Source organism: Lutra lutra, chromosome 17 (genome assembly GCF_902655055.1).
Source record: "Lutra lutra chromosome 17, mLutLut1.2, whole genome shotgun sequence".
NCBI lineage: Eukaryota > Metazoa > Chordata > Mammalia > Carnivora > Mustelidae > Lutra > Lutra lutra.
In genome coordinates, this window is record NC_062294.1 from 6504264 (window position 1) to 6523590 (window position 19327).

Genomic DNA, 19327 nt, shown 5'->3' on the forward strand with positions numbered 1-19327 from the left:
GGCCCCGAGAGGTTACCCCTGCTCGCCCAACGCTACCCAGAGAGAGCACGGCGGAGCTGGGTGGGGACACAGATCTGTCTGGCCACACAGGCTGTCCACCCTGAGCATGAGGGCCACGTGCCTGGGCTCCACCAGGCTTCCAGAAATGGGGCTGGGAAATCTGAAGGCATTGTGCTGGTGAGAGGGGAGGAGGAGGGACTTGGCTCCAGTTCCAATCTCCAGGAGGCCCCACCCTGCAAACAAGAGGGTGGACCAGAACTTTCCTCCGGAAGAGGGGAGGCGCATCTCTCACTGATGGAGCCAGAGAGGGTGGGCGAGGAGCTGCTGCTCCAGCGGCTGCTGGGGGACATCCAGGATCCCAGTGCAGGCATCTCTAAGTGCCTTCCAGTGAAAGGGAGAGTAGCCTGGGCTGTGTGTGGCCCAGGGACATGGTGAGTTTCTGCACAGGGGTTCCAGACTGCCGGGCAGGCAGCCGAGCCAGGACGACTTGGCCCCACGGGACATGGGGCATAGCTCAGAGACTGATGGTCACTCGACTCAAGCATGGGAAAGAGCCCCTGGAAACAGGCAGGCCCGCTCAAGCCAGCGCCAACTTCTCCCAGCGATAAATCTTTCGAACACTGGAAGGGCCCTGTTCCAGGCAAATTCTGCCTAATTTCCTCTTCGAAAGTTGCCAAGTTCTCTCTCATTGTTGTATTGTCTCGAGAGGTGAGAAAAACAGCCAAGGGTGCACTGTGGGTGACTGTTCCCAAGTTCTCCTTCCTGGCCCAACTTCTTAGGGAAAAAACAGCACGTGCTTTTCAGACCGGAAAGCTCCTTCTTGCCAGCTTCCAGTAAGAAGGGAGCCCACCCTGTCCCTGCCCCTGTCGCCTGGCCTCTGGAAATCCTCTCGGGAGAAGAGCCAGTCTCGAAGGGTCATCGGGAAGGGACAGTGTCCTGGTTCTGGTTCTGCCCAGAACCTGGTTTGAAGAGCGGGGGCCTCCGTCTACTTCCCATGGACACGCGGACACCAACCGTGAGGCACGGATCCCCAGGTGATCAGGGCCACGGGGGTCCTGAATGCTGCCCACCCCACCCCGTGGGCCGGCAAGGAGCCCCCCAGGTGCTTTCATCGTGCCATTTATGCTCTTATGTAGTTACCTCCTCACAATGAAACACCAGCACAAAGGGCGTTAAGGGCGGAAAGAAGATAAATAGGTCCTTTCTGCACCCGGGGATCCTAATAACATGGTATTAGGGGCTCACGCTGAAAAACACAAAGCATCCAGAAACACACCAATTGCACCAGGCTGAGAGGCTGGAGTCTTTGTCTGGCGACTCGACCTGCTGGCAGAGTGCTCGGTGTCTCTGGGCTGGGCGAAGGCATGCGGGTCTAAGAGCCGCTCTTAACCTTCCCTGAACTCGGATAGGTCAGCTCCCAGGGGTCCGACTGAGGCACCGATTCAAATTCTAACAAAGCAGCTTTGTAAGGAGGTCCCTGGGAGAGGGACGGAGGTTGGAGAGGGAGGAACAGAGGGAGGAGGAGACATAGAGGCAGTGAAGTCGAGAGGCACAGAGAGAAGGGCTGGGTTGGACAGAGGCCTAGAGACAGACATCAGAGAAAAGGAAACTGCGAGAGAAGCAGAGAGTGAAACATGGCAAGAGACAGAGATTCAGAAGGGAAAGAGGGAGAGAGAGAGGGATAGAGAAGGAGAGAAAGGGGGAGAGAGAGAAAGAGGGGGAGAGAGGCAGAGAGAGAGGGACACAGAGAGATAGAGGGAGAGAGAAAAGGGGAGAGAGGGAAAGAGAAAGAGAGAAGAGAGAGAAAGAGAGGGAGACAGGGAGAGAGAGAGAGAGAGAGAAGGGGAGAGAGGGACAGAGAGAGAGGGAACAGACAGAGAGGGAGAGGGGAAACAGATTCACGTGGATCCAGAGAAGCTCTCTGAGACCTGAGAACGAGGGACCGGCAGGTGAGGGTGGGGACCCCCTGCAACCCAACCCCACTCCCAGGTAGAAGAGCTGCGCATGTGCAGTGGCACCGGGCGACCCCAGACCCTCGAGCCCGTGAGGCTCCTTCCTCCGGCCGGGAAGCCTCGCGTGGAGCACGGGCTCAGAACGAGCGGCGCTGGGGCCCAGGCCTGTCCGGCAGAACTTTCTGTGACGGCAGAGGCGTTCCTGACCGGGCTGTCCAATGAGCAACCGACGTCCATGTGGCGACTGAGTACTGGCGGTGAGGCCGGTGGCCCGCGGATCCGCCGTCTTCGTCTGACACAGCCACAATGCTGACGGCCCCGTGTGGCCGGGGGCTGCTGTCAGAAGGCACGACTCAGGGCATTTTCACCCTCTGCCGACCAGGAGCCCGCACAGAGCTTGTCCCGTCAGCCTCGTCCCCCGGGCACACCTGGGACGTCCCGGTCCCTCCCCCGCCCTCAGCAGGGAGGGCTGCTCTCTCGTGCCACCGCTCTGGGTCCTGTCACGTGAACCAGACCAATCCAAAGCATCCCAGCGCCTGTCACAAGGGCCTGTGAGACGCACGGTGGCCGGCATCTCAGGGCACAGCCCGGGGCTCCGGGTACCTCCTCAGCCTCCTCCCGGCCCAAGGCCTACCTCCAAGATGACTCGGAAACCATTCCCCTCCCGAGACAGCCGCGCCACCCATGAGTCACGGGAGGAGGGGGGAGGGGGGTGATGATGAGAAGGAAGCAAGGTAGAAGCCGATGAAGTGGTGGAAGGAGAGATTGAGGCGGGGGGCGGGGCTCTGCACCCACCTGGGCTCCCCGAATACGGGGGTGGAGGGCTGCGTCGGCGTCCCCGTCCCAGCTCTGAGCTGGCTCTCCCGCTCCGTCTATCCGCGGAGCTGGGGGGCAGGCAGCGGGCGAGCAGGGGGGACGCTGGAGTGGGCCCGCCTGTCGGCTCGGCAGGGGGAGCTCTGACGTGCAGCCGCCGGATGCGGCCCTGGCCAGGCGAGTCATCCCAGCCGGCCCGCAGCCACGGCCTGGGTTAAAGGGATATTCCACTGCCCGGCAACCCACGTGTCTCCAGGCCTCACTGATGTGCGGCCTTCCTTGGGGGTACACTGCCCGCTCCGACCCAGAAGCAACGAGGCCCTCCTGCTGACGAAGCAGCAACCACGACACCCCCAAGGAGATGGGGGCTCAGGGACGCACCTCCTCCAGCTGGGCTGTTTCAAGGTCCCCGGCCCTGCCTCCCTCCGACGTGCCCACATTCAGACCTCTCTGCCCTGCAGCTGGACGGATACCTCCATTCCCCCTTTTTCCCATCACCACTTAAGAACCCTCAGTGGCTCCCTACTGCCCTCAGGACATAGCCTTGGCTTCTTCACTCAGCCAACAAGCCCAGTACCATCTGGCTATGACCCAACAGTCCTGAACACATCCACGGGGCCCTGAACATGCCTCCCCCTCTCCCATGTTCATGCCTTGCACCCGCCTTGCCTCTGCCCTCAATGTGTCCCCCCCATCCTGGCACACTCCTACTCACCCCTCTATGCCCAGCTCTAACGTCACCATCCCCAGGGAGCCTCCTCTGGAACCCCTAGGCCGAGTGAGTCACTCCCTGCTCTGGGCTTCCAGTCCTCCGGGATGTGCCTCTCTTTTAGCTATTGTCTCTGCAGCCACCGTTTACCGTTCCGCCCGCCCCAGAGGGCCCAGACCTCTTCAAGGATGGGGCCGAGGGTCTTATTTGCCTTTCGCCCCAGCATGGGGGACAGACCGGCTCAGCTTCTCCACAGAACCCTATTTGTGCCCCCCGGAAACTTCCCCTGCGGCTGAGGCCCCAGCCCACAGGGGCCAGATGGACAGACACGAGAACTCTGCCCGCTGGAGGCGAGGAGGGAAGAGACGAGAGCCCTCGAAAGAAAGAAAGATGGCTGATGTGGAGGGCGCCAGAGGCAGGAGGAAAACACAGGGGCAGGCATGGTCTGGTGTCCTCCAAAGATGACAGTAAAGACCAGGATTTTCCTAAAGAATGAGCTGTTGCAATCAGCTTGTGGAGCCTGCGTTCCTTGGAGGCTGAATTGCGTGGCCCCTGGGTCGAACGCCGTTACGCAATCTCATGGCCACTTTGGAAACATGTTTGAGGGAAGCGTCTCTTTGGGCTCAGGGCAGATTTCCCTGGAGTGACAGGGAGAAATAAACTGTTGCTGAAAGAATGGCCTGTTCTCCGATGGTGAGAGAGTGCATTCTCTCTAACGAGGAGTCAGACTTGGGGGTCCCTGCTGGAAACTGGGGCGGTTCTGCCTGAAAAGATACAGAACATGTCCTGTGTATGCACTACAGCAATTTTTTCTGCCACGATTCCATTCTTGGTGGACCCACCTCTCCCCGGCCACACGGTCTTGGGAGGGCTATCAGAGTGCACGCTGCCTAAAGTCAAGGGTGGGTATGGAACCTAGGGTAGGGCATTCCCTGGGAGGCATGGGACTACAGCAGAGCCAATCAGAATCTTCTATGAGATTTTCTAGGAAGATACTAGAAGGAAAATGGACTCTCACATTTTTAAAAGAACAGAAGTCCATCTTTCCCATGCATGGAGAATCCCTCCTTGACAATGAAGCCAACACAGAGAAGCAGAGCCAGGAGATGGAGAGAGAGAGAGGCACTGAATGTTAATAGCATTTGACCCCTGGATCAAGCTATGCTTGAAGGCCTCTCTTAGACTTCCCAGTTACCTTAATACAGTTACAGCATCAAATTCTCTTTTTGCCTCAGAGAGTTTGAACGTTTGCCTCATTTCCAACCAACAGCCTTGACCGAAACACACCAAATGCTCCCTTTCCCAAGGGGAAAGCTCGTATTCCCATCAGAGTCTCAGGACTCAGGCCAACGAGAAGAACTTCCTCCCCACTTGAAGTACAGCAAAAAGTGGCATCCATTACTAACTTGCTTTTCTATAGCCTTTTAAGGCCTAACAACATGGCTTTGTGCCTCAGTTTCCTCATCTGTAGAATGGCGATCAGAAGACCTATTTCTCAAGTTTGTTAAGAGAAAAAAAGCATAAGACAGAAAGCTGCGGGGCCACAGCAGGCCGGCAGTGGGAGCTCAGTCTGGGCACGTTCCCTCTTCCTTTTCCCCAGAGGGACTCAGTTTCTACCTTTATTACAGCAGAGGAAAAAGCACCCTAGGCTAAACAACCTTGCCTCCTGGTAGTTGGCGGTCTTCCTCTGAGGGAAAAGAGGAGGGTGAGGGCACGGGGGGCAGGGCAGAGAAACTGCTTGTTCATGTTTGTTTCTCCTACCTGCAGTAAGACCGTTCCCCCAGGAACCGTGAGCTGTAAACAGTACTTCGGGGCGTTCTCCCAGGACAGCAGCTGAACGTCCTCAATAGCGCTGTAGGAGACTGAGTTTTCCATGTACCCAGTTGGCTGCAGCAAAAAAAAAAAAGAGAGAGAGAGAGAAGAAAAAGAAAAGACACACATTGGTTACAAGACAGGCACAATATCCAGGCCTCAGAAGAAGGTTCCAGAAAACATCCCCACCCCGGCAATAAGCAGACTGGTACAGACACTGGGCAACTCTGGGAACCAAAGGAATTCCGTCTTTCCTGGCTGGCAGCATCCTGGCTGCAGGAAACGGGTCATGGTGGCAATGCGCCCATGTTTGGGGGTGCAGAGTCGGGACCGGACTGGGGGCATGTGGAGGGCAAAGCCTGTGCATTGTCCCTCTGGGCATCTGTGGGGCTTAGCACAGGGCAGGCTCTGGATCTCTTCAGCCCTGACCGTGGCCAAGCCACCACCTTCTCCTGCCCAGAAAGCCCAGAAACCAGTCACAGACCCCACCGGCTTCCCGATCTTATCTCCCTCCACACACAAGCACTCGCCACTCAGCACCCAGTCCCATGGTCCACGTCAGCACACTCGATCCCCTTATTCCCTGCTCAGTGTCCTTCCACGGCTCCTGGTGGCCCAAGCATGAAACCCACACACCCGTCCACCCTCTCCAGGCCCAGTGGATCTGGTCCTGCTCCTTCCTTGAGCCCCATCTGCTTTCTTCTCTTCGTACACCTCCCCAGTGGCCTACCTGCCAAAGGCATCGCAACTCAGCCTGCCCCTTGTCCCAGAAAGGTTGTGGCTCGATCCCTGGCCTTTCCTCTTCTACCGTCTAGGCCTCAGCTGCACAGGGACTTCAGGGGGCCCTCCAGACCCTATAACCCAATGGGTCACATCCCTCCCCGGACCCTCGCTGCCTCCCACACCCTATTTAATTACTGGGGACTGATACTGTGTGTCACCTGCTGACATCTGCCTCCTGGCCAGGCTTCAGCTCGGGGAGGTCAGGCCCATATCTGTCCTGGTCCCTGTCCTCTCTCCCCAGTGCTCAGCACATAGCAAGAGCTCAACAATCTGTGTGCAAAGAACAGTAACAGCTATCACTGATCAATGCTGGGGTAAGGGTGGGGAGAGAGAAATTCACAGCCACTCACTGCCGAGTGAGCTGCCCTGTCCTGGAGAGAAGGCACCAGAAACCAGGGGGGCGCACTGGCCACAAGTTCACGGCGGGGTCCTTGTCACTCTGACCCCAGGAAGCCACGCTCGAGCAGCATCAGAGGCGAGTATAACACAGCCGAAACGGCAGAGTGTAACAGCTAACATCTCCTAAGCCCGGACAGGTGCCCAGCATTCCCCAGGCAGGTGGCAAGCGCTCTCTCCTTCCATGCTCACAACAGTCCCACGGGGCAGGGACCAGGACCATCCCATTGCACAGATGGGGAAGCTGAGATGTCCTGTGACTTGCCCATGGGCAGCCAGCTGGGAAGGGGGCTGTCCAGGGCAGAACTGAACCCGTGACTCGGAAATGAGCACCTGACCCTCCGCTGAGCCGCAAGCAAGAGGGGATGAGATTTGAAATCCGCGGCCGGGCAAGTTCCACTTTACTGTCAGGGTTTAGGACCTCCATGAGGGTTTCATGCCCATTTCTGTCTGCCAAAGTAGAGATACAGTGGGGGGGGGGTGGAGAGGGGTGAGGGCGTGAGGTGTTCTCAAATTTTCCTGATACGATCAGCCGCCAGGCTCAGGAAATAAGAGATTGATCCATCAATTTGTTCATTCACTCATTCATTCATCTGATGTACTTATTAGGCACTAATTACATCACAGGCCCATATGCCAGGTGCTGGGGATACAGCAGTAGATCAGACAGGAGCCCAGCGGTGCAAAGAGACAACAAACAAAAGAGGCAAACGGCAAGTGCTGTACCAAGATTCCAGATAGGGTGCCCACGGGGCTAGGAGTTGCAGCGCCCTGGACAGGAGGAGGGAACGTACATCCTGGAGCCTGTGGCCTGTGCCAAGGCCCAGGGGTGGGCACTGGCTGAGCATGTTCCGGGAGGAGCCAAAGGCCAGGGGGAGGAAGGCTCCGGGAAAAAAGGTCTTGGAGAGAGGGACAGCCACTCCCAGAGGGACCTGTGGGCCCTGCCAGGGGTCCTCGTGGAGGGCTGTAGGGGGAGCAGACTCAGGAGGAGGGGCAGAAGCAGGAACAGCCTGGGAGCTCCTGCAGGGGTCCAGGGGCCAGTGGAGGGTGCAGCAGCGGCCCGCCCCTCGGTGCCAGTCCCCCAGCTGCTGTGTCTGACCGAGATGGTCACACTGGTACTTCCCAGAGGCCGATGTGTGGACCCCCGCACCCCTCACCCTATGCCAGCAGCCCAGGCACTATCATGTTCTCCACGTTCTGCCGTCAGGGTGACTCAGCTCTCACAGCACATCTTGTCCCAAGAATATCGGCGAAACCAGGGGTCTGGAGGATGGGTTATACATTTATTTTCTGAACCCACGTTCAAATATTTATTGTTTGCTGTGGACTGTTTGTCTCCCCTGCTAGTGTTCCAGCACCAGCGGAGCAAGAGTTTCCACCTGGTCTGTTTCAAGGGCCCAAACAGACCGTGGCATTTGGAAGCTAATCGTTATTTTCTCCATAAATGAAGGAATATCTTCCCAGATGAAAAACTGTTCATCCGTGTACTACTTACAATCACTACACACAACATCCTTGGGAAGATGGTTTTTGGGAGTCTTTTAAAAATTAAAAATTTAATTTAAAAAAATTAAAAATTAATAAATTTTAAAAGATGTCCTCTAAGAAGCAACAGCACCATGTACCTGCTGCGCTGAAGGCCCTTCTGTATGGCTCACACCAGCCTCTCTCCCTCTCCAAAGTCCAATCCGTCTCCAAACTCCAGTCCACTGACCCCTCGATACAGCCAGAGGCCAGGGGACACAGGCTACAGCGTGGTCACCAGCACATGTGGGAACGGCCGGACCACGCCACACCATAGAAAGAAAGAAAGGCCTGTCCGGAAAATCATTAGGACTCGGTTATTCAGACCAAGCAAATGGCCGGCCTTGCTCCTCTAGAAACACACCTTTAAGTCTCGAGGCTTCTGCTTCCCCGTGGCCTTCTCAGGGGGTCCCGGAGACGGGACGAGGCTCTGCACGGGCCCGTGCTCGCCCCGAGCCCCTGGCAGCGCGCTCTGGGAGATGACCCCTCCTGACTCCCGGGAGGCGAGGCTTGCTAACCGCCTGCGTCTGCCTTTCTCACGACCCTGCTTCAGCTGCCTCAATGTGGCCTTGATTAGAAGTTGCAACATAGGCTTTTTGGGGAAAGGTTGGGTATAAATAAATACATACTGGTTTTTAATAGCAGATGTACTGCTTTCCCACTGTTGGAAGCAATATTGGCTAAAAGCAAAATCTGTAGAATCAACGGGACCTGTGTTTGAGCCTCTTACTGTGTGACATTATGCAAGTTACCGTACCTCTCTGAGCCCATTTTATCCAATGGTAAAATGAGAATTTAATAGGATTATCAGGAGATCCAATTATTAAAGGAGTTCCAATCTGTCAAGGGCTTCGCGCAGCATCTGGAACTTCCAAAAAGCCGAATAAAAGGAACTACTGTGAGAAAGATAAACTTTATCTCTGGGGTCCTCCTCCCCCAGACCCATAATTCCGATGTAACCATGAGAAAACATCAGATAAACCCCAACTGAGGGATGTTTCTCAAAACACCTGACCAGGATGCATCAAAACCCAGGGAAGTCTGGGCAAGTGTCCCCAGCTGGAGAAGCCTGCGTCCACAGAGACTGACCACTCCACGCACTGTGGGCTCCCCGATGCAGTTCTGGGACAGAAAAACAACACTGTGTAAAAATGAAGGAAAGTGACTAAAGCATGGGCTTTAGTAACAGCATATCAGTACTGGTTCGCTGGCTGTGACAAAGGTATCATGTTTCCGTGAGATGTCAACCACCAGGGTGGCGGGTTTGGGGTACAAGTAAACTCCTACTGCCTTTGTCACTTTCCCGTATATTCTCCCACTGTCCCAAGATAAAGGCTCATTAAGAGAAATGAACCGCTGCCACACTGTTGAGCTCCCAGGGTCGTCTTTCCAGACAGAGCCCTGACGGGAGCCTGGGGGCCTTGCAAGGGATAGGGCCGACCGGGACCGAGAGCCCCTGAACGCTGTTCTTCGGATTCAGGTGTGAGCCAGCACTGGCCACGGACCTTCTCCGTCCTGGGTACTTTTGCACGGCTGGGGTGATTTCACAGATAACTGGTAATTCCCCGGTAATCTGAACACAATGATCAGAGCGACGGTGGAGGAGATTCCTACGTGGGGTAAAGGCTGAGTCAGATGAAAAGGAAAATGAAATTCTCCTCCTGGGGGAAGCTAGGAAATCCAGCTCTGCGAGGTACAAGTAGGAGAACAATAAGCAAACCAAGTTATCTCTCCGCGTAGAGGCAAGGCGAGGCGTATGGCAGGATTCCCGTCTGCGTGACATTCTGGAATGAGCCAAGCCCTGGGGCTTGAAATCAGACCAGCCGGCCACCAACGGCCGGGCGGAGGTGGGGACCAGTTACCAAGGGCATGGGGGAGCTTTCTGGGGTGATGGAAGTGTTCTGTATCTCCATCACAGTGGCAGTCACCTGACTGCATACCTTTGTCAAAAGTCGAATCTATATGCTAAAAGGGTGAATCTTCCTGAATATAAATTATAAATTCAAACTCAAGAAAGACAATGCGTGAATATTATAGATAAGTTGGAAGATGATGAATGGAAGACAATCTTCCAGATAAAATCATGTCAAGACCACTCATTACTGCTTTGGTATATCACCTTCCTGAGGATTTTAATACACAATTTTTTTTTTTTAACAGAGCCCGAGTCACAAGATACATATGATTTTGTAAATTGTCTTTTTTTTTTCCTTCCTTCCTTCCTTCCTGCCTCTCTCCCTCCTTCCCTCCTTTTTTTTTTTTTTAAACATAATGTTACATCACACGCGCCTCCTATATTCTGGACAATAATTTCCAGAACCATCATTTAGTGGCTACAAAACATTTTGGCTGCTCTTTATTTTATCACGGCTCCCCCTGACCATGGACAGTGTGGTTGTTTCATTTTACGCTACTATAAACAACTCTACAATGAACATCCTTGTGAGACATGTTTTTCTACCCTATATTTAGGATTATTTCCTTAGGCCAGATTCCCAGAAATGGAATTACTGGGACAAAGGGCAAGAGCATATTTTACGTCATTGCCAAATTGCTCTCATTAAAGAGACATTAAGAGACCTGGGGAGCCCTGGCTAAGGCTTGGGGGGGGGGGCTGCGTGCTGGGCCCCGAGTCTGGCCAGGTCCTACCAGAAGCCGTGCTCTGGCCCGGGTGACTTCGGAGGGACCACCCGGCTGCCAACTGCCCACAAGGTGACTGCAAGCCTGGGTCTGGGCTCCTGGGAGGCTGCTTTCCCGTGATGGGGGGTGAGGAACAGGTTGGGACGCCTTTGTACTTTTGCTCTAAGGACTGATGAGGGGCTACCTCGGGGGGAGGAACTGGGGCTCTGCCAGACCGGGAAGGGAACACTCTGCTTCTGCTTCTGAGATGAGCTTCTTCTCGGGTGTCCCCCCCCCACAACGCTTGCATCTAGGCTCAAGACAGCAGAGGCTGGAAGGGTTTCATCAGGCCCCCGGGGATCCCCGAAGGCCTCTAGCCTGCCATTCCAAATGGGGAACCTTCTCGGACTTCCCCGTCAGAACGGCAGGGTAAGGGGTGACCGAAAGCACCTGAAGCAGCATCCCCCTCCCGCCAAAAGGCCCCAGGCTTCCCTCTCCCTGCTTTCCGGGGAGCCAGCTCCCTCCACCCAAACCTGTCTGCTGGTTTCCATGGGGATTTCTCTAAAAACCGATGTAAATCATGATGTCTGCGACCCCCAAGATGAGGTTCCAGGCTGACTCAAGGTACAGACTAGGAAGGTGCCCCGTGCCACTCCCGGGAGGGGGAGCAGGGAAGAGGCTCCCAGACCCCAAGAGGAGAAGCGGGTCTGGAAACACCCTCCATGCGCTCACTCCCGAGGCCAGCGGATGTAGGAGGCCGGGGAACCTTGCCCGCCTGGGGACCTGGGCAGAGAACAGCAGGTTGTTTGGCACGGGGTGGGGGTAGGTGTCTCCCCGGGACCCAGCTGGGTGAGCCACGCTGCAGACCGGTCCCTTCTCTGCCTGCGGGGAGGCTGCCTGAGTCAGCATGTCGGGGCTCTGCACACCCCAACTTCACAGGGCACCATCCAGCTGGAAGAGGAAGGCTTGGCTCCTGCCACTCAGCCCCTCAACGCACAGCCTCAAAAGAGACAGCAGGTCGGAGGACGGGGGCGTCCCTTCCAGCCCTTCTGGACAGTCAACAGCAACAATGACAACATCACAATGATGGCACCGCGGGGCCACAGAAGGGCTCCAACTGGGGGAGGGGGTTTCAGCTCCCCCTCCCCTGCAGCTCGTTAGAGAACGGAGCAGAGATGCATGTGATGTACAAGGAAACACCGACCATTTTCAGACATACAACTCCGTGGCATTTCGGGCACTCGCCATGTCGCGCAGCTGCCCCTCAGTTCAGCTCTAAGACGTGTCCAGCGCTCCACAAGGCGACTGCATCCCTGCGAAGCGGTCACTCCCCAGGACCTCTCCCCCACAGGGCTGCTGACCCCGGATACGCCTGTGTAGACATTTCACCTCGACAGAATCATACGGCACGGGTCTTTCTCTCTGGGTCCTTTCATGTCACGTTTCGGGGGTTCATCCACATGGAACCAGGTATTGGTACTTCGCCCCTCTTTATGGCGGAGTTAACATTTCACAGAGCAGACGGGCTGCACCCGGTTTACTCATTCATCAGCGGAAGGACATCGGGGGGTTTCCACTTTTGGGGTATGGGGAAGAGTCTGACATGGTTTTCAGGGACAAGGAAGGAAACAGGCTCTGCTCACACAGCCTCGTGGAGCGCCCTGCCCCCCCCCCCCCCCCGAAAGACACAAGCACCCCGGCCGGCGTTCCTGGCGCGGTTCCCGTGTGGCCAGGCCAGCGCTGAGGACTGGACAGGTACGATCTCCTCTCACCACACGGCACACACCGGCGGGGGCCTGGCTTCACCCCTGCTGATGCACACACTATAGGCAAAACTGAGGCGCAGACCCCTGCCTTCAAGAGACAGACCCAGGATCCCATCTCCCACCAGCCAAGAGGGTGTCACTGGCCCCGTGCCCTGCCAACTCCTCCAGCCAGATCCAGACCTGGCTTGCGTACCTGCGGGCACACACAGCACACGCACATGCACACTATGCACAGAGGGGCCAGAAGCTAGCCTGGCCGAGGTCCCCAGATCTGCCTGCCTCCTGCGACCCAGCCCCACGGGTCCGCAGGCCACCTACAGCTCCATTCAGCCTCAGGGGCAGAAACCCACACGGGCTCACTCGGGAAAGGCCTGTCAAAATATTTTGATGTTCTCTTTAATCCCACAAAGGGAAAGTTGTGCCGCAGAAGCAAAGTGGCGGTAACAATTTGCTGCTACATGGGTCAGTCTGGGCCCCGGTCCCAGAGCAAATCTCCCCAAACGCCTTTCATACCCCCCTCCCTTTCTTTCCATAAACCAAAGACACCTAAAACAATTTCAGCCCTTCTGGCTGCCCCAGGGCCACTGTCGCTGCCGCCATCCGCTGGTGAGTACGCAGCAGCCCCGCAACGCTCTGGGGCACACACGCTCCCCGGCTGGCCTCTGACTTGGAGATGCTGTGTCTGTCCGGACGGCTTCTCCAACCCTTCCCCTGAGGCCAAAAGGCTGCTTCTTCTCGCAGCCAGTGGACCTTCCCCACACCCGACCTCACAAGGTCACTGCTGTTCTGCTGTAGCCCATGGAGCCAGAGCACCCAACTTGTTAGAGCTACACGTAACGTAAAAGTAACTTGGTTTTGAGTGAGAAAGTCTCTCGTGAGGAAAGATACACCCATCTTGTGTTTTGTGGTGTTTGGTTTACTCTTCTTTCCTTGGTTGTAAGGAACTTAATAATCCAGCCCTGGCTCCCACTGAGGCCCTGAGGAGCTGACAGCAGGCGTGGGTGCCAGGAATCCCTCCCTCTGCCTTCATGTCAGGAACTCTCAGGCTGGGAGCAACCTCGCTGGCTCCCCATGCCCACCTCCCACCTCTGCATACCTTTCCCCACTCCAGCGGCCCCCCCCCCCCGGGAGGCAGGTATGACCATCACCCCTGAGGTAGACCAGATGGAGGTTCCAAGCTTTGCCCAACTGCACACAGCTATTCAGGACAGAGCTGGGAGGAGAACCAAGACCTTCAGGGCACATGTCCCAGCCTCTGTCTCTAACAGGTAGTGGGTTCAAAATCAGGGGGATGACCACAGGGAGACACTACCACGCCATCCTCCAGCAGAACAGCTCAGGTGGGAAACACAGTGACAAGTGTCCACTTTGGAGACCTGTGCGCTCATATCTGTGAAAGCCGGACACGTGTACCCCCTGCGACCAGCTGTCCCAGTCCTACGAAGAAATGCTGACATATGTTCTCACGAAGACCTGTGCACACATGTTGCCTAAACACTCGGCAGCACTAGATCGGAACACACCGGAAAGCACCCAGACGTCCATTAACGGAAGAACAGATGAAGAAAGCATTGTGTGCTCACGCCGTAGACCAGTACACAGTGAGAAAGAGTGATCCGTGACTACACAGAGCAGGCAAATGGATTACGTGAACCTAACGTTGAGGGAGAGAAACTAGACACAGAAGCATAGACACACACTTCCATTTACATCGAGTCCAGAAGGAGGTAAACCCCCTCCATGCTGTGAGAGGTCAGTGTCCTGGCTACTGGGGTGACCAGCTGTCTGGTTTGCCCGAGCCCCGGGGGGTTTCTTATGACTCCGGATGTTCAGCACGAGAACCAGGAATGTTCTGGGAACGCCAGGGTGAGCTGGTACATTACCAGTTACCCCCGAAGGGGGACAGTACTGTACTAGAAAGGCGCCAGAGGCAGCTTCTGGACGTTCGGGACTGTTCCAGGTCTAGATTCAGATGGGTGGTACCACACTGTTGACGTGCATCAGGCAGGACACAGCATGTACACTTCTCAGCATGTGTGCCATGCTTCGATAGGAGATTGTTTGGAAAATCACAAGTTTGAGAGTCGAATCCACTTGTGGGCTGTGTGGCCTCAGGCGAGTCACTCGGCCTCTCTGAGCCTCCATTCTCTCCCTCGCGAAAGTGAGGCAGTATTCAGACGTATGAGGATGGCTATTTTTAAAAATTCAGACCCATGAGGATGGCTATATTTTAAAAATCACAAGTGTTGGAGAAGATACGGGAAAACTGGAAACCTCATCCATGCTGGCAGGAACGTGAAATGGTGCAGCCACTTGGGAAAAAGTTAACCAGAGTTTCCACATGAGCCTGTGGGGAGTTCTACGGCATGTGATTTACACTGCAATAAAGAAGGTAACCGTATACCTGTGTTGAGGGTGCTGTGCGGAGTAATGAAATGCGCTTCCTGTGCTCAGCACCTGTGAGAACTTGCTAGTGTGACTCCGAGGGGGATACACAGGGCGGCTCCAGAAGGCAGCTGGGAGGGGGCTGCAGGCAGGGGCACGACGAAGTGAGGGCTCATCCGTTTGAGCTCACTGAGTTAGACTCCCAGCACGGGGCCAGGTGCTAATCAGGAGCTCATTATACCAAGGTGATTATTTTCAAGCCTCAACAAGAAGGAAGGAGGTTGAAAGGTTGTGCCAACCTTTCCAGATTTCCTCCCTCACCCCCAGATGACCCCAAAAAGATAGCACAGAGGAGTGCTCTGGCTTGGAGTCGGCCCTGAGCGCAGGGGTGATCAGGCAGCTCCGGAAGACCAATGTTAAGCGGGAGCCCATCTGTCCGACACCGCCTCCCCCAGACTCACTCACCCACATCCTCTTGCCCCATCTCAACCAAGCCCTCCATGCCCAGCCCACCTTGGGGGCCCGGGAGGGGCTACCAGGCACCAGAGCCGAGGGCCCCTTTTCCAGCGGCCCAGACCTTGGCAGAGGAGTGCCTGGAGGCTGGGCCGTGAGGGCAGGGCCAGCCAGGGCAGGCCAAGGCTGATCTCCATGGACTACACTCCGTGGAGACGGTCAGGAGGCATGTTCTGGCTCATTAATCATGAGTCCGGCCATGGCAGCCACCCCCTTTTATGGGCAAATGGCTCAGGAGGCTTAGTGACAGAGGAAGAACTGACATTTCCATGTTCGGACTCTCCAACCTCAGTCACCACTGTGGCACGGAAATCTGCGTCCCCGGGGCGTGGTGCTCCATACCCGTGCCCCTGGGCACCTGTGCCACGCGAGGGGCTTATCGCCATTCTTGAGGGCTGTGACACGAGCCAGCCCAGTCCCGCCCACAAGTCGGGAAATATTTTTAGGGAGCAAGAGTCGAGTAAATCCTGAAGGCCAGGCCCTGGGGCAGTCACAGGCAGCGTCTGGCCTACTTGTCACAAGGCCCCGTGGAGACGGGCACCGTTGGGACCTGCATCTCGTGGAGGAAGAAGGGGAGGCTGGGAGCGGCTAAATGGTGACCCAGGTCACAGATGGCCAGCAGAAAGGCCACAGTGTGGACTTAGAGGTCAGATCCGTATTCTCTGTACCATGTGGCCTGCCTGCCCCGCGGGATGCTGGCCCAGGAGCCCCAAGATGGCCAGGGTGTGCCACAGTGGGCCTCAGTGATGGGAGGCAGAGGTGTAGGCAGGTACCAACAACACAACACGATAAGCACTGTAATTGAGAGGTAGAAGGTACAAAGGACAGGGGGTGGGGCGGAACCACTGTGGGAAGGCTTCCCACAGTGACCTTTGAGCTGGGTCTTCAGGTGGGGAGGGCAGTGCCCTGCACTCCCAGAAGAGGGAATGGCGAGTACCGGGAGCCCCCAGTGTGGGGCCCCAGGCTGGGGACAGGAAGCTGTAGGATAGGTCGGGAGCTTTAAGGATTCCTGAAGGGGCCTGAGATGTGACTGAGCCCAAGGCACAGCCCTCCACTGCCCAATCTTCTCAAACTCTTGGATTTCCTCTCTCCTCTTTTTGTTTAAATGAAGGTGGACACAGAAACGGTCAAGTGCGTTACGTGTGCAAGTGCATGGGTCGTGCGTACTCAGTAGGACGTATTCTGGGGCAGGCTCCCCAGTGCCTTTCCTGTCCGCGATCCCTGGAGGTGTGTGTCACTGTAGGTCCGTTCTTGAACTTGTTACAAATGGAGTCACACAGCAGACAGGCTTTTGTGTCTGGCTCCTTTGTTTCAGCGTAGGCTGTGAATGCGCACGTTTGGGGCTGCTGCTGCTTCTTAACCGCAGAGCCGCGCTCCTTCCCATGGACCACGGACGCCGAGGGCTCCTCAGTTGTTTCCAGTTTGGGCCACTGTGTACAAAGCTGCTGTGAGCGTTTTGTACATATTTGGGGTGGGCAGAGCAGAGACAAAAGCATTTGGGGAAATGCCCAGGAGTGGGCTTCCTAGGTGTCCACACCCAGGTAAAATGCTTCTATTTCAGCCCAAGAGACACACGATTGCTGGGAATCACAGGCAAGTTTTATGTGACAAGTCCCTCCGCAGAGCCTCCGTCACAGGTACTTACTTACGCCTTAAGAAAGACAGAGGTTGGGGTGCCTGGGTGGCTCAGTGGGTTAAGCCACTGCCTTCGGCTCGGGTCATGATCTCAGGGTTCTGGGATCGAGTCCCGCGTTGGGCTCTCTGCTCAGTGGGGAGCCTGCTTCCCCCTCTCTCTGCCTGCCTCTCTGCCTACGTGTGATCTCTCTCTCTCTGTCAAATAAGTAAATAAAAATCTCTTAAAAAAAAAAAAAAGACAGAGGTTCCTGAGTTGGGAGGACAGAACCAGGCAAGAGACAGAGCTCAATTTTCTCAAAAGGTGGAGCACATCTACCACAGAGGGGACTTCTGAGCCCCACGACAGAGACAGCACCCTCCTCAAAACTAGACTCAGAGCCCACAGAGTAAGTGGGAGCAAAACAGAAACTTCGCAGCTACCATGGCAGAAAGGCCAGCTCTGCTCCCCTGCCCATCCGGTCTGCTCCCCTGCCCATCCGATCTGCTCCCCGTGCTCGGCACGGCTCCCCTGCCCGTCTGGCGTGCTCCCCGTGCTCGGCACGGATGCTTTTGCAAGAGGAAAGAGCACATTTGCTCAAGATCAGAGCTCTAGAGCTCTGAGGGGGAAGGCTGGGAACAGCAACTGTAGTCTTCTTTGTTAATACTGGTAGTAATTTAACTCAGTTCGCACGCCAGTGTCATGCAGGCCTCGCTGGACCTGTCTGGTGTTCCAGATGTAAGGAGACCAGCAGGGATCAGACAGTGAATTGTTAGGTCTTTAAGAACATATTCTAGTGGACGGTATAATTCAGCTGCGGCAGAGCTGTGGCCTGGGACAGCCTGAAAACAGGGGCACCTGCCTCTGTGTCCTCAGAGGCTGGGCACGCTGTGGCCCCAGGACCTTCCCATGCACTAAGGGATCCTGTTTTTTCCACGTGCCATGTTAGTCCACATCCAGAGGAAGTGTCCTGATCAAGGATCATCCGTGGGCCTCGTCTTTGGGTCAACTACTGGCAGATGTTTTCCCACTGACTCCTCAGAGCGACCCGTGAGCTCGGTGCCAGGGGCATCCCATTTCATAGCTGAGACAAACGAGGCCCAGAGAAGAGGAATTACTTGCTCTAGAGTCATGCACCCAGTTATGAACAAAGCCAGGACTAGACCTCTAGCCCCTTGATCTAATCCAAAGGTCGGCACACACACTTTCTGCCAAGGGCCATACAGTCAATTCTGTAGGCTTTGTGAGTCACATGGTCTCTGTCACAAGAATTCAACAGTGTCGCTGTGATGTGGAAGCAGTCACAGTACATGGATTGTGGCTACGTGCCAATAAAACTTTATTGAGGGCACCTGGGTGGCTCAGTTGGTTAAGCGTCTGCCTTTGGCTCAGGTTGTGATCCTGGGGTCCTGGGATTGAGACCCACGTCAGGTTCCCTGCTGAGAGGGGAGCCTACACCTCTCTCTCGCTCTGCAGCTACTCCTGCTTATACTCTCTCTCTCCCCCTCTCTCAAATAAATAATAAAATTCTTAAAAAACACACACACACAAAAACCCTTATTGACGAAAACAGGCTAGGGCCAGGTATGGCCTGGGGCCACAGGTTGCCAACTGCTACTTGAAACCATTCCAGGGTATAAATATATACAAGATGGATGGTTGGGTGGATGGATGGGTTAAAATGAGTGGAATGTTTTCCTCTTTTTCTTTCTAAGGTGACTTTAGTGGATGGGGAAGTGAGTGGATGAATTTGCTATTTCTTATATCCACTAGGGCTGGGTCCTACCAAGATGTTCTCTAGCAATGTCCTCTCTAATGACTGGCCTGAGACCTACCCCTGAATTCTGTGGGTGTGCCCATCAGCCAAGTTCTTCAGAAGTTTCCCAGAGGACACATCTGGTGAGAAACCCCTTGGGCCTTTCCCAAAATGAAAGCAAATGACCCAGAAGCCAGGAGACATGGGGTTCTCTCCAAGAACCACCCACATCCACTGAGGACATCAGCCCGCTGGAGATGACCCCCAAGCGAACTGTCAGGACCCTACGTGGGGCAACCCACATACCATTCTCGTTCCCAAAACAATGAAAATGAGTCAGCATGACTGAAACCTGCTTCCAAGAACCTCTGACAGTGTGAAGAAAGCTGGGGACATATCAACACAATCTTCTAGAAAACACCAGCAGAAGGAAGGGAGGGAGAAAGGAATGGGGGAGAGAGGAAAAGATTGAGAATGATGTTTTGGTCCCACACGCACAGGAGACAGACCAGGGAGGCGTGGTAACCCTTGAGGGTCCCCCAGCTGAGAGGGGCAGAGCTGAGACGGGATGCCTGGGCTGGCCAAGACGGGGTCTGCTTGCCCTGAGTCCCTCGGGCATCCTTCCGGAGGCGCCTGAGCTAGACCCCAGGGGTGCTGGGCATTGTCAGTGGGCAGCAGACCCAAGTT

General features: G+C 55.5%; 1 protein-coding gene across 2 annotated transcripts in view; it reads right to left on the reverse strand.

The window, feature by feature from the left end:
* CMIP (c-Maf inducing protein) overlaps positions 1 to 19327 on the reverse strand; it is a 226339-nt gene that overhangs the window by 81205 nt on the left and 125807 nt on the right. The window contains exon 2 of one of the 2 annotated variants that reach the window (XM_047712345.1): positions 5236 to 5361. In XM_047712345.1, the coding sequence (XP_047568301.1) occupies positions 5236 to 5361 (126 nt within the window). Of the gene's footprint in view, positions 1 to 2747; positions 2967 to 5235; positions 5362 to 19327 lie in introns of those variants that run through there. The other variant, XM_047712346.1, reaches the window with a different exon arrangement.